We start from the raw sequence: 15355 nt of genomic DNA on the forward strand, positions 1-15355 counted from the left end.
GTTTAGCTAACTGATGAGTTTCATCTGGTTTGATTGATAGATATAACTGAGTATCATCTGCATAACAATGAAAGCTTATGGAATGTTTCCTGATAATATTGCCTAAAGGAAGCATTTATAAAGTGAAGAGGATTGGTCCGAGGACAGATCCTTGAGGAACTCCATGACTAACTTTGGCATGCATGGAGGACTCATCGTTAACATACAAACACAAACACATAACAAACTGAAATCGATCTGATAAATAGGACTTAAACCAGCTTAGAGCGGTTCCTTTAATGCCAATGAAATATTCCAGTCTCTGCAATAGGATCTGATGGTCAATGGTATCAAATGCAGCGCTAAGATCTAATAAAACCAGTACAGAGACAAGTCCTTTGTCTGATGCAATAAGGAGGTCGTTAGTAATTTTCACCAGTGCTGTCTCTGTGCTATGATGAGCTCTAAATCCTGACTGAATATCCTCAAATAAACTATTGCTCTGTAGAAAGTCACACAGCTGTTTAGCAACTGCTTTCTCCAGAACCTTAGAGAGAAATGGAAGGTTAGATATAGGTCTATAGTTGGCTAAAACATCCGGATCAAGTTTGGGCTTTTTCAGAAGAGGTTTAATTACAGCTACTTTAAAGTACTGTGGTACATAGCCTGTTGATAAAGATAGATTGATCATATCTAGTATAGAGGTGCTGACTAAGGGTAAAACATCTTTAAGCAGCCTAGTCGGGATGGGGTCTAAGAGGCAGGTTGATGGTTTAGATGAAGAAATTATTGAAGTTAGTTGGTAAAGATTGAGTGAAGCAAAACAGTCTAAACATGTATCTGGTTCTACAGCTGTTTCTAAGGTTCCTGAGTTAAGAGATAAGTCGGTGCCAGTTGAGGGCAGGTCTTGGTGAATTTTGTCTCTAATAGCTAGAATTTTATCATTAAAGAAGCTCATGAAGTCGTAACTACTGAGAGCTATGGGAATACTTGTCTCAATAGAGCTGTGACTGTCTGTCAGCCTGGCTACAGTGCTGAAAAGAAACCTGGGGTTGTTCCTGTTTTCCTCTATTAATGACGAGTAGTACGCTGCTCTGGCATTACGGAGGGCCTTCCTATAAGTTTTAAGACTATCTTGCCAAATTAAACGAGAATTTTCCAGTTTGGTGGAACGCCAATTCCTCTCAAGTTTCCGCAATATTTTCTTTAATTTGCGAGTTTCAGTATTATACCATGGAGCTAACCATCTTTGTTTTAGTATTTTCTTTTTAGAGGGGCTACAGAGTCGAGTGTCAATCGCAGCGAGCCAGCAGCACTATCAACAAGATGATTGATTTGGGAGGGACTGAAATTAGCATAGGAGTCCTCCGTTACTTTGTGACTTGATAATGAATTTAGAGCTGATGGAATCGCATCCTTAAATTTAACTACAGCACTGTCAGACAGACATCTTGCAAATTCAGATAAGAATTCAGAATACGGACCAGGTGCTCGGTACACTATAATGAAGAGAATTGGTTGCAGTGATTTCCAACTTGGGTGCGAAAGACTAAGAACAAGACTTTCAAGAGATCTGATGTTTAAGAGTCCACATTTAACTCTCCTATTCGTTTGCACTATTGCTCTTGTGGTTTTAATTTTTATGAGGTTTTTATGCACAGCTCCTCTTCTGTTTACCTTTTTAAATAATTTTGATGGTCGGGGGGCAGACACATCCCGCAGCAGCCTACAGTAAAGTACCATCATGTGATGTCAGACGGTGTCACCGAGACTTTTGTATGTGCAAAGTACAGAAGTCAAAGAGAAAGTTATAGGGAGCGTGGTCAGTGCTGTCGTTGTCGAACTCCTGAAACGTCACTACAAACAGCTGAGCAGGAGGAGTCCACTGTGCTGAAATGATGCAGACTTTTTTGGGCATTTTCGGTACAATGACCTCCCGAATCACAGCAGCCACATTCCTCTTTGACAGAGAGGCGAGAGATTGTGGTGAATAAGAAAGAAAAGCGGCCTACTCATAACACAACACCGTGTCCTGAAAACAAGCACATCCACACTATCAAACAGGTGCTCAGCGGCGACCTGACCCCAAAATGATAACAGCCTTTAAAACAGCGGCACGGCAGCCACACCCAAAACACTGAAGAAACACTTGTTCTCATCTATTGAATAATAATATAATAATCCTTATTTGTAGAGCACTTTTCAAAAACAAGTTACAAAGTGCTTTAACAAGTGTAAAGAATAATACAAAAAAACAAGATAAGAGCATGAAAACATTGAAAAGACTACAATACAGATTAATATAAAATTAGTAAAATACAATAAAATAAAAGGGATAAAATAAAGTCAAATAAGATCGGGAAAGGCTCTCCTATAAAAGTATGTTTTAAGAAGGGACTTAAAAGATTTCACTGACTCAGCCGACCTGATTTCCTCGGGCAGGCTGTTCCAGAGCCTCGGGGCCCTGACAGCAAACGCTCTGTCCCCTTTAGTTTTCAGTCGAGACTCTGGAACAGACAACAGACCTCTGCCTGAGGATCTCAAGGTACGTGCTGGTGCGTATGGGACTAAAAAGTCAGAAATATAACAAGGTGAGAGGCCATGAAGAACTTTAAAAGTGATCAATAGAATTTTAAAGTCAATTCTAAAACATACTGGAAGCCAGTGTAATGAAGCTAAAATAGGAGTAATGTGGTCATATTTCTTTGTTCTGGTTAAAAGCCTGGCAGCTGAGTTCTGGACAGTCTGGAGTCGATCAATAGATTTTTGGGTTAAACAGGTGAAAAGGCTGTTGCAATAATCCAGGCGTGATGAGATGAAGGCGTGTAAAATGGTCTCGGTGTCCTTAAAAGTTAGCATAGATCGAATTTTAGCTATATTTCTAAGTTGATAAAAACATGATTGAACAAATGTGGTGTGCTGCTCGAAATTTAAATTACTATCAAACCAAACACCAAGGTTCTTTGCCACAGGCTTAATGTGATTTACTAGGGAACCAGCAGATGGCAGTATTTGATTTGCCATCTGCTGAGACCCGATGACCAGGATTTCTGTTTTGTCTTGAGTTGAGTTCAGCTGGAGGAAATTATTTGACATCCAATTTTTAACTTCACAAAGGCAGTTGTTAAGTGAACTCAGCATTCCAGGGTCTGTGGATCTGACGGGCAAGTATATTTGTGTGTCATCAGCATAAATATGAAAAGAAATGCCATGTTTATGGATAATATGTCCAAGGGGAAGCAGATACAAGGAAAACAAAATGGGTCCTAAGACCGACCCCTGAGGCACACCATATTTAACTGGACAGAACGAGGAGACATAGTTGTTTACAGACACACAAAACTTCCTATTTGACAGGTAGGATGAAAACCATTCTAGGGCAGTACCAGAGATCCCCACCCAGTGCCTCAGTCTGTCTAACATGATGTTGTGATCAATGGTGTCAAAAGCAGCGCTAAGGTCCAGGAGTACCAGGACTGAGCACATGCCTTCATCAGCAGACATTAAAAGGTCATTGGTGACTTTAAGCAGGGCAGTCTCAGTGCTGTGGTACTTCCTAAAACCAGATTGAAACTTTTCAAATAATTTGTTATTTTCCAGTACAGTGAGCAGCTGTTTGGACACAATTCTTTCTAGAATCTTTGCAATAAAAGGCAGTTTTGAAATTGGTCTAAAATTATGTGGGAGGGAGGGATCTAAACCAGGTTTCTTTAAAAGTGGGTTCACGCAAGCCGTTTTAAAATAATCAGGGACACAACCAGTAGATAGGGAGCTGTTGAAAACAGAGTTCAAATGGGGCCCAACAGAATCTATTACTTTCAGTAAAAATTTTGTAGGTATTATATCAAGTGAGCTGGAGGACACTCTCATTTGTGTTACTGTTTTCAAAAGCTCAGACAAGTCGATGGGATAAAACTGGTTAAAACTCTCTTGTTGCTGGTGAGGAACCTCTGAGTAAGAGGCCACGGGGGTAATAGAGGCTCTGATTGACACCACCTTATTGGTAAAATAAGATAAAAACAATTGACAGTCATCATTACTTCCAGCTGAGGCACAAGGAGGGGTTGGGTTTACCAGCTGATCCACAGTCTTAAACAGAAACCTGGGATTGTGTTTATGTGTAGTAATGAGTTCAGAAAAATAGTGTGTTCTCGCATCCTTAACCATGTTATTGTAGTTAATTAATAAATCCTTCAGACTGAGGTAATGGACTTGGAGACTGGATTTTTTCCATCTGCGCTCTGCTTTCCTGCATTCCCTTTTTAGGCTGCGAATGCTGTCATTTATCCAGGGTTGCTTACTAGCTTTAGACGTAGGCCTAACCTTTAGAGGAGCAGTAATATTTAGTGACGACAAGCAGATATGATTGAAGTGATCGACCAGATTGTTGGTGTTGGAATCAGACAGGTGTTGGCCTTGGCTCTGAAAGAATGTGCAAAACTTTGAAACACTTTGTTCATTAAAGATGCAAGAACACACAGAGCTTGGTGAGGCGGCATGAGTAACAGGCGAATCGCAGCTAAAAACAATACATCTGTGGTCAGATATGGTCAAATGCTGACACCCAGGGTAAAAACGTCCAGTGTATGACCACGGTTATGTGTTTGCCCTTTGACATGTTGTTTGAAGTTAAAAGAAGTGGCCATATTTAAAAAGTCAGCTGCATTAACATTGTTGGGGTCATCAACATGAATATTAAAATCGCCACAAAGAACAATTCTGTCATAATTTAAAACCAGAGTAGATGAAAATTCAGGAAGTTCTGATAAAAATCCTCCGGGCGGTTTTGGGGGGCGATAAATTATAACAAATATGATAGGTCGCAGCCCTCCAAGTTTAAGAGTGAGAACTTCAAATGAGTTAAATTCATCACAGCGTACTTGATGACATTTAAAAATTTTCCTATACACGCTCACTAGCCCACCACCACGACCACTGACCCTCGGTTGACTAAAGCAATCATATTGAGGCGGACACAGTTCAGCTAGCTGGCTATAGTCATTCATCTGCAACCAGGATTCAGTTAAAAACATAAAATCTAGATTTGCAGACAAGATAAAATCATTTAAGATAAAAGTCTTACTTGAGAGAGATCTCACATTGAAGAGAACCATTTTAAATGAGTTTGTTCTGGGTGCTGGAGTTGGTGCAGTTGTCCTAATCCTTAAGAGATTACTAATATTTCTGTGTATGGGATGTGCACATTTCGGTTTACTGGTCTATGCGTGATGATGACAGGAATAGAAGTCTGTGGAACAGCGCTGGGAGCAGACGGCTTTACATGCCAGCAGGTGGAGACAGTTGTTTGTGGCAGTGAGGCAGAGATCTGTTCAGTGATCGGTGGTGTGTCCAGGTGTGCTGCATGAATGATGAGTCATTCACGTAAGTCATGTGTGGACCGCACCACATGCTGTATGTGAGCAGCTAACATTTCTGAGCCCCGCTTGTTTGGGTGAAGTCCGTCTGTCTTAAAAAGAGACATTCTTTGCCAGAAAATATTAAAATTATCCACATAACACACACGGTGAGCCCTGCAGGCGGACTGGAGCCAGTCGTGGAGGCCAAGGATTCTACTGAAGCGGCCAGCACCGCAACCAACTGTGGGAATGGGACCAGAGATAAAAACGGACTTTCCACACTGCTTTAAAAAGTTAAGAAGACGGTTAAAATCTGATTTTGTCAGCTCAGACTGGTGAAGAGCTGTGTCATTTGTTCCGACATGGACTATCACTCTTGTGATGGAGGACGGGAAGCAGCGAGTGGTAGCGTTAAAGAAACGGAGGTTTCTGGTTATGGAGTCACCAATTATTAGTGTGGTTGGGGAGAAAAGAGGACGAGGAGATGCTGGTTGTGTGGTTCCAGAGCAGGACTGAGCAGAATCTGCTTCAACACTGCGTGCGGACTGAGGATGGAGTGTGTGAGCTGTTGAGTGTTGTGTTGGAGTAGCAGTAACAGACCTGAGAGAAGGGCTACCCGACGGTGCAGGGTGGAGACGGCCTCCGGAGCGTCTGAGCACAGCCTCCTTCAGGATCCTACGTCGGGAAGCGGAGGTTTTTGACCGGGATGACGGCCGCCGATCAGGTCCGGCGGCAGACCGGCGGCCCAGTGCAGGAGATGTAGCCGGTGGAGGAGATGCAACAGTGTCGGCAGGCACTGTGCGCCGAAAGAGATCCGTATCAGGGAGACTCGAAGCCGCAGGTGCATCCGCTGGATGGACCGGAGTGTCGTTAGACAAGGCTGCATAGCGGTTGGAGAGGCCGATGGACGGAGGAGAGGCAGCCCCATCCGAGCCTCTCTTGCAGCCACGGACCACCACTTCAGCCCAGGTTGACTGATGCTTCGGAGTCGAGCAGGATGAAAGCCTGGGAAGACTAGAGGGGTCCCAAAACACGGTGTCCTGGATGTTAGCGGTTGCGCTAAGAGAAACAATCTGTTTGGCTTGTACTGAAGCCACATCCATAAAGCCAGTCAGCAGGGAATCTTTCTCTTTGAGTTCCTCTGAAAGTCGTCGGATGTCTTCCATAAGGTCAGCAATCTTCTTGTTTGCTTTCTTAAGGAGTGAGCAGTCCTCATGGGGCAGAGTTATCTCGGCTAGCATAGTCACCGGAGCTTTGTTGCAATCAGTAGCGTTGATCGTGTTTTACGGTCATCTAGCTTAAAATCCATGTCGGATGGCTAAAATCCTTAACCCACATAAAACTTAAGTTAAATAAAAAGGATATAAAAAGGATATAAAAAATGTAACGAAAAAGAGTGGATTAAAACTGGATAAGAGTCCGGTTTAAGACGGAGCTTCCGACAGGCGGCTACAGACGCAGAGTGCAGATTAGGTCAGCAATTACGTCAGCGATCTTGCGATCTGAAGATACTGTGTGACATCTGACGAGCCTGCATTGAGCGAAATCTTATGTTAGCATGCTGATTTAGCTCAGAGCATCACTGTGGCTAAATACAGCCTCACTGAGCCGCTAGCATGGCTGTTAGTTCTATGTTTGATCTTTTGTGTATTGTATCCCACAATCCTCTGTTTTCCTCCAGGTGCTCGGTGTGACACCACAGCCAAGGCTGACATCGTGCTGTTGGTGGACGGCTCCGGGAGCATCGGCAACTTAGAATTTGAAATCTTCAAGTCTTTTATCTCTAGCATAGTCAGAAACCTCCACATCGGCCCAGACCGAGTCCAGATTGGTAATATTTGGATTCATACTACAGACAGTACACACACATATAGACACACAATAATGTGGAGAGACGTCAGAGTGATGGGGCTGCTGCATAGCACCGAGAGAGAGAGAGAGAGAGAGAGATGCTACAATTTGTCTGAAGATCAGGTAACGTGACCCACCCCACATGTGTGGACTTGTGGTCTGTTGTCTGATCATCAGTGCTTGCAGTTTCGGTTTTTACCTCCGATGAAGAGCAGTGCTCTTGTCTCATCCGGTACAGTCCCAGAGGAGCGCACATGAATGCACAGCAGAGGGGCAGGTAGGTTTTGTTAAAATATTATGACTTTATTCCATCAAACTGCAATTTTATTCTCAAAATATTATGACTGAAATAAATGTATATATATAATTAATGTTATTCTGAAAATGTCAAAGAACACAGATATGTGGGGAAAGATTTTTTTAATGTGCAGAAAGTTTTGAACATGAGCAGAAAAGCTGCTGAAACACAGGAGCTATAGGAGTCCAGAAGTTTCTAACTGAATTAAAATGAATTAATTTCTCATTGCACAGACTCAGATTATTTTAGAGGGTTAGAATTAGAATTTTGACCTGCCACCTGAACTTTGGGTACCTCTTCATATGTAGTCTATGATATTTAATAAACATATGAGATCTGTTACCTACCAGCCCAGATGGCCACTGTGCATCTTATTAAAGTCCATAAACACTACTTTTGTTTAGGAAACAATTTAACTGGTGTGTAGCCACCTGGGATGTTTCTGTAAACTGATTCATTATTGTCAGAAATAAGTCCTACAGTGTGATCTGTTGCCTCTACCTTCCTAGCATGGGCTAGTAGCCAAGTCCACAGCCAGCGAGCGGATCCTCTTGAACAACAAGGGGCTTCTTCCACCAGAAAACATTTACTGCTAACACAACGGCTACTCTGTTGTAACTCTGTTGTAGCCCAGGAACTCCCGGCAAGGCTGTCACCACTACACCTGTTGTATCATGAAACTGTACTCACTTGCCCGAGCTGATGCTCCAGCATCCACCCAGCAACCCTAACCCTCCCCTCTCATTCTCCCAGCATTAAATCAGCCTCGTTCACCTGCTGCTCCACTCTCAGGTTGTTGATTGGCTCCCCTGTGTTCTGTCCCTGACTGAGGGCTGGCTATTCAGCTGTTCTCGATCAGGGTGCGTTTCCCGTTCAACAACGGAAAGTAGAGTTTAACCATCTTGGTATCACGCATTGTTAAATTAACAAACATCTACCGTTTCCAAAAACTTTCCTAACTTGTTGGTTCCATTGTGGTTGAACTAACTTAGTTCGAACCAACATGTTTCCAGGTGTGTTTGTCTGACTTTCACAGCACAAACGTTGTCATATTAGCTATGCCCAAATAGGTCAGGTGTGACCAATATTAAGTGACATTATTATGCTAACTCATTACGTAGGCTTTTCATATTATGGTCGTATAGGCTACCGGCAATAACAAGAAAAACAACAATATATATAATATATAACCTAATCATTTTATTTATCCTAAATATAGCCTGTTTTATTGAAATAGCAACATTTTACAAGAAAAAAATAAGGACTATTAAACTAAACATTTAGTAAATTAGGTTTAATCTGCAAAGCGGCTGGAGTTTCATGTCGGCTGCATCAGCAGATTCTTCAATAAATTAAATGTAGAATTGTTCACGGCTGAAAGCTTTGAGCTGCTTGCACATGTTCAACCAAGCGTTCCCGCCAAAACACTTCCTGGATGTGGTTTACCTCCTGTCACCTCCCGGCTCATTGAATGTGACAATAAGGGGGAGACCAAGCAGGTTAAAGTGCCAAAAAAGAACATTTTATTAAATAAACTATGAACAAAAAAAGAACTATTTACAACAGAGAAAACGTGATTATCAGTGGCATCAGTGGTGAATGGAATGCATAGATTAGTGAAAATGTATGAACAAAGGTTGACCGCAACTCAGGAAACAAATCCAAACCAGGAGATGAGGAGCCTAGGAGAGAGAGACAGACAATGAGACAGGGGGAAATATGTAGCCTAGGCTGAGGCCGACACAGGTGTCAGTCCATTACTGAACGAGCCCTCCCAAACTGCCAGCTCCTGCAAGAAGCAACCAATGAAGCCACAGCTGGCAGAAAGGGAGGGGTCATAACACTCCTGATACAATGGCCAAAATGTTATGGTGTTAAGAGTGGGTTGTGAAGAGATCACATGGTATACTGTCCTAATGTACTCTGATGGTAATGCCTGGGAAATGCACTTAAGACCATTTTCCTGTTTCTAACTTTCAAAGAGTCCTGCCATCGAGTGAGAGGATTAAAAGAGGGAGGTGTTTTTAATGTTATGAACTGGGTATTGCCCTGACATTTGACATTCCATGGTTAATGTTGTACTTTAAATGTAATAAGTGTTTATGTTGAGGACATTTATTTTGCAGGAATGTTTGTTTCCCCCGTGTTTAATACATGCCCAGTTACTTTAATGCAACAAGTTGTTAAATAGTATACTTTGAATATGTGATTGTCCAGTTATTTTTCCTTGGATTACCAGTAGGTGGCAGGATAAGCTACAATATATGCAGGCAAGCCACACAGAAGCAGCTGCAGTTGTTAGACAGCCCTGGTCTGTTGTAAGTTTGTTCCCGGTGCTGCAGTATGAACAGCTTGGGTCCACTAATGCTGCAGCTGTCTGAGTGGAGTAACATGAGGAAAAAGTTTTGACAAATTACACCTTTTTTTTCTCTACACACATCACTTTAGAATTTTGTAAAGAATACTCATTATTTCTTTTATGATTGAAAAGAGGGCTGGTTCAGCCTGTTCTTGTGTTTGTGTTTTCTGCAGGTCTGGTTCAGTACAGTTTTAGACCACAGACTGAGTGGCACCTGAACACCTACCAGACCAAATATTCCCTGCTGGGGGCCACAAGCAGTCTGCGACAGATTACAGGAGGCACCAAGACAGGTTATTTAGTATTGATGTTATTGTAATAGTGTTGTATAATATTGTGTTACAACATTATAGCACAACAATATTATCAACAAAAGATCGTTAATATTGTTTTATTAATAATGCTAACAGTAATTAGAATAATACAATAACAATGTTAGAAGTCATGATGCAAGCTCAACATTTCAAACTCAGTGATTGGATGTGAACTTATAACTGAACTCCTCTCTGTCTGAACTGTCAGTCACCTAACAGCTATGGGAAGTTGAACGGGATATTTACTCATGGAAGGAGGGGTGACTGAAACCCCCCAGCTTCGTACCTCTCTGCCTTTTGATGCCTCTTTATTTCTGTCATACAGGAAAGGCTCTTAACTTCACCCTGCAGAACAACTTCCAGCCCGATGTGGGAATGCGTGCGGACTCCCAAAAAATTGTTGTCTTGCTGACAGACGGAGAGTCCCAGGACGACACACGGCTCCCGTCACAGAAACTGAAGGACGCCGGCATAGAGATCTACACTATTGGTGACTGACTTTCAGTTTGAATAGGGACAGCTGTGAAACCACATTACTTCACCACAACAGAAATAAAATGAATTGGGCCTGTTATTTCATGCTTGTCACAATGAAAATGATAGCTAGCCAGTCCCTTATATATTATGATGATGATTATAAGAGATGCAAATTACTACATTTGTTGTTTTTAATCAGTCAGTGTCTTTATGAAAATCAATTCAAGCATGTTTTAAGTATTTGCAAGTTGATTTTAATCATTTGAAACAAAAATATATTAACTAAACTCAATGGCTGTCCAGAAGGAAGAAAGTCCTGCTAAAACATGGGGTTTGTTTTAGCTGACAGTCAACGGTAAAGTGCATCTGATTTCTAGTTAATACGATTAAAAACACACAACCATCAGTATGGTCTGTCAAACGTATGTAGTTTATATAGTAGTCTCGTTTTTTCTGCTCTGTATTAACACCACATTTTTCTCTCAGGGGTGAGGCGTGCCAAAGAGAGTGAGCTGAAATCCATCGCCTCCGAACCCACTGAAATTCACACGTACAGTGTCGCAGACTTCTCGTTTCTCCCAGCCATCGTTGACAACCTCACCATCAACCTCTGTGACAACTCTAAAATCTTAGGTAGGCAAAGAGTCCATCATCATACTGGACTATACAGGACTGTGCTCTTGGCTGTCTTCAAGTGGGAACCTCAGTGTCTGAAAAGTGAAGCCAATACTGAAGCACCTTAAACCTGCATTCTCTCTTTTCCTAGTCAAAATTACCATCCTGGTTAAAATCAGTTAATGAGAATTACGTATAATCCCATACTCGAGGTTTCAAAACAGCAGTCCGCAAGACGTCATGGTGACTCCGTCCACTTAGCTAGCAAGGACCATGCCACAACAGTATGTGATTTAGAGGTACATGCAAAGGTGGAATGCATGGATTATGGAGGATGGATTAATGCATATGAGGAACGGTGATGGTGGAAGAAGGATGCGGTCTGATTGGCTGGTCTGGGAGGGTGTACAGAAGACCAGGCAGAGGAGACTCAGTGTGGGGGTTCCGTCTCAGAAGTGTTTTCACCTGAGCTTATTTCAAGCCCCCAAAAGAGTCAGATTAAGATCCGGTTCAAGCTTCCTCGAGAGTGTCTGAGAGACGAGACGATGATGGTGATGCAATGGTGTTGTGGTGGCCAGTGTGAGCTGCCCTGAGGATGAACCAGTGTATAACCGAGATTTGGGTAAGTCTGCGACAGAGCTGGGTGCTGACTGTGAAATGGGATCAACTTGGTTGAATCTCTACGACTATGGTGTCATCTTGGTGGTTGAGTTTGAACTTGGTAGACCCTCAGGGCTTAAAGTTCTCTGGCGCTGTGCCGGAATTCCGCTGCAGGGCGTTTTTGAATACGAGGATATGTAAATATGTTTGTGGAAAATATGTGTGTAAAGCACCGGTCTTCCTCGGGTGAGGAGTGTCTGGAAGGACTATTGTCATTTCTCTGAGGAAATTCGGGGGAAACCAATCGCACGTTTACTGATGGCTTTTTCAGAGGTGTGTCACGCAAGCCAGAAACTCTTTTGAATGTCCTACAGAACTTTTCAAAGTAAAGGCTCTCAATAAACTCTACATGAAGCATTGCTGCAAAAAACTTTCTTGCGCTTTTATTTAGTAGGCACAATCAGTTAAGAGGAAGTGATAATGAGAGGGCCAGATATTATTGCTGGCGGGCTGGTTCTGGCCCGCGGACCGCCTATTGCCGACCACTACTGCGACACACATTGGTAACTATAAATCTAACCCCCTATGTCTATCAGCCAGGGTCCAGCAGGGTTCTATACTGGGTCCAAACCTGTTTAGCATATACATCAACGATCTGCCCTCTGTCTGTGGAAAATGTGTTATTTTAATGTATGCTGATGATAAGGTTATTTTACTCATGGTAAGACTGAAGAGGTTGTAATCAAGCTAACAGATGTTTTAGTGAAGGTCACATCTTGGCTTAAGCACTTTTGTTTGCAACTAAATGTTTCAAAAACAGTTTTTTTTTGTTGTTTCTTTGAAAAGGCTGCAGCATAGGTCAGGAGACAGACTAAAAGTTGTCTCAGAACATAAGTATGTAAGACTACTCAGGACCACACACCTTGCCTATAAATCCCACATAAGGGTCTGTAATATAGTGAAGTTCAGTATGGCAAAATTCAGGTATATCAGAAACCTTCCATTCATTGGTTCTCTCCCACATCACCTATTGTCTGATAAGTTGGTCCAATGCATAGTCTACACCTTTAAAACCATTGAAATCGTTATACAAACAAGCACTTAAAACTCTAGACAAAAAGTCATTTCATTCTAGAATCTAAATCTAAACTCCACAATTGGTGTCCCCATCACTCATTTCAAGGTAATGTTAAGAAATGGCTTGTAGAAAACCTACACTGTCAACACTGACGCTGGTCCCATCCATCACCGATAACTGTATCATCTATTTTTAGATCTTATCGGCTCATGTAGTTTAATCGATAATGATTTTTTAACACAGTGTACTTTTTACTATTGTCTATAGTATAATGTATTTTATTGTATTATATTTGTTTACTATAGGATGCCCAACAAAATCTGGCAAAGGGACTGCCGATGAAAACTAGCCTGTGGCTTACTCGGGTAAATTTACATTTGCTTTGAATGTTGATCAGTGTAAATTGTCCCTTTTCAAATAAACAATAATTAAGTTATGCATCAAGCACTGTCTGTATTGCTTCAAGCAAACTGAAACAAGCAGGGCAGGCTGAGTAGAATAGGTATACATAGCCTTGACAGGTGATTGGAGGTTTGGTTGAGGCCCCACTACTGAACCTAAGTTAATACAATTTTTAAAAAATGGTCTGTGGGAGGCCATGAGTCTGCTCTCCTGGACTGTAGAAGCTCAGGCTCAGCTAGAAACACCTGCTCATCTGGAAAAGCTGTTGGACTCACCTGCTCAGGTAGAAGAGGAGCTGCAACTTTGACTTGGCTTCACCTCTGTTCTAATAAAACACTTTGTTATGCTGATGAGTCTCTTGTTTCTGTTCAGAGCCTGTCAGGTTGGATGCAGTTGTTATCTCCAGACTGGTGGTCCTGCCGCTGTTGTTCATCGCTGCCATCTGTTTCATCCATAAGGTACGTACACATCTCTGTTGACCAGAGGACTGGCTGAAACGAAGCTCTCATCTTCTGAACATTGAACTGAAGAGAGCAGTGATGCAGTGACTCATATCTGTGTGCTGCCATGTCTCTCCAGGCCACCAGGGGGCAGAAGCCAGACCAACAGGAGAACGTGGAGCTGGATTATTATAACCTCGGTGTTTGCAGAGCTGAAGGGGGGCCGGCTGAAGAGGAAGGAGCCCAGGCAGGAGAGTAGGACCTCCAAAGAGCTTTTCCCACATCTAGATGGATTTCTCAGCTTCAACACAACTGTGCATCAGCTCCGTCAAGGTTACACCAAATGTTTTACCTTTAGACTTCTACTGAAATGAGAGCAGAAAAAAATGACCAAGAACCAAACCAGGTCTTTGCAGCCCAGTATCTCTGGGAATAATGTCTAAGCTGTTGGAGGTCGGGGTCCTCTAATGTGTGTTTGCCTTAACTGAAACCACAATCTTTCCATACCGCTAACCTATTGGCTAACACTAACTGACTCTAATGGGTTCTCTGTGGGCTCTAATAACATATAGCATAAATAACATCTTAAATAATATAGTAAATCAGTAAGTACAGCTGCTGATCAGGTATACTGGTTCACTAAAACGCTGAAGATTCGTAATTCCAGTTTGTGGCACCATAATGTTCATAATGTTCAGAGACTTTCATGAATAGAGTTTTATTGTCTGATCTGGATAAATGTTCAGCCAATAAAAATCTATCCAGTTTGGATTATTTAATTCAGTTTCTTTTGTGTTCATTACCTTTTATATACTTGAGTGTTTGAGCAGAGAGCAGTGTTATTCAGCTGAAATATTTTACTTCCTCTATTTGTATTTGTTCTTTGAGTTTTATAATAAAAAATTAAAGTCATAGAGTCAAATCAAAGGTTTGTTTTTCTTTTATGTTATTAGTAGTTTGACCAGAGTTACAGCTAACTGCCTGACAAGCATAGTACTTACAAAAATACTAACAAGACGTTTTGTGATGGTTCCATCCATTCTCAAGTTTTGCTGACACTTTTGAACTTTGCTGGCTTTACTTACAAAAATGGATCCCAAAAATAATTAAGATGTTTACGATTCCGGTCAGTTCAGCACAGCTCTCCCTCTGGACTCTGAGAATACGAAGACAAGCAGCAAAAGGGAAACCGGCACAGAACGTTAAAACTGAACTCATAAGGACACAGTCGAATGTGTTTATGCCAAAGTGTTGGTGCTGCAGAGGGATTTCCTGCTCCATCTGTTCCTGTTTGTTCAGCTGATGCAAGACAAAGTGAAGACATCAGCTTCACGCTCAGCTTCTCATTTATTGTCAGCGTACAGCAGATAATGATTCACATTAGGGTTTCAAACCTCCACCAAACGTTGTGTTGAAACTAGTTAGTTTGATTTATGTTCTCTTTGTGGCTTTATTTGATCTGTAATACGGCCTGTCTATGCAGTAAAATTTCCTTTCATGAGTCCATATGTGCCGACGTGAAAGTGAGAACAGGCTTTCTGCAATCTCTTCTGGAGGGACCTGTTCCATCTGTAACACCATTAAT

At 41.9% G+C, this 15355-nt stretch overlaps 1 protein-coding gene across 2 annotated transcripts in view; it reads left to right on the forward strand.

The window, feature by feature from the left end:
- The window catches only part of LOC119915878 (collagen alpha-1(XII) chain-like), a 59142-nt gene that overhangs the window by 2733 nt on the left and 41054 nt on the right, over nt 1-15355 (forward strand). The window contains exons 3-8 of one of the 2 annotated variants that reach the window (XM_038735675.1): nt 7018-7167; nt 10018-10137; nt 10484-10648; nt 11122-11268; nt 13703-13788; nt 13910-14135. In XM_038735675.1, coding sequence (XP_038591603.1) covers nt 7018-7167; nt 10018-10137; nt 10484-10648; nt 11122-11268; nt 13703-13788; nt 13910-14029 — 788 coding nt within the window. In that variant the 3' untranslated portion in view covers nt 14030-14135. Of the gene's footprint in view, nt 1-7017; nt 7168-10017; nt 10138-10483; nt 10649-11121; nt 11269-13702; nt 13789-13909; nt 14136-15355 lie in introns of those variants that run through there. The other variant, XM_038735672.1, reaches the window with a different exon arrangement.

The sequence above is a fragment of the Micropterus salmoides genome, unplaced genomic scaffold, assembly GCF_014851395.1.
Source record: "Micropterus salmoides isolate LMB-PRFRI ecotype aquatic unplaced genomic scaffold, ASM1485139v1 Ms_hic_scaffold_21, whole genome shotgun sequence".
NCBI lineage: Eukaryota > Metazoa > Chordata > Actinopteri > Centrarchiformes > Centrarchidae > Micropterus > Micropterus salmoides.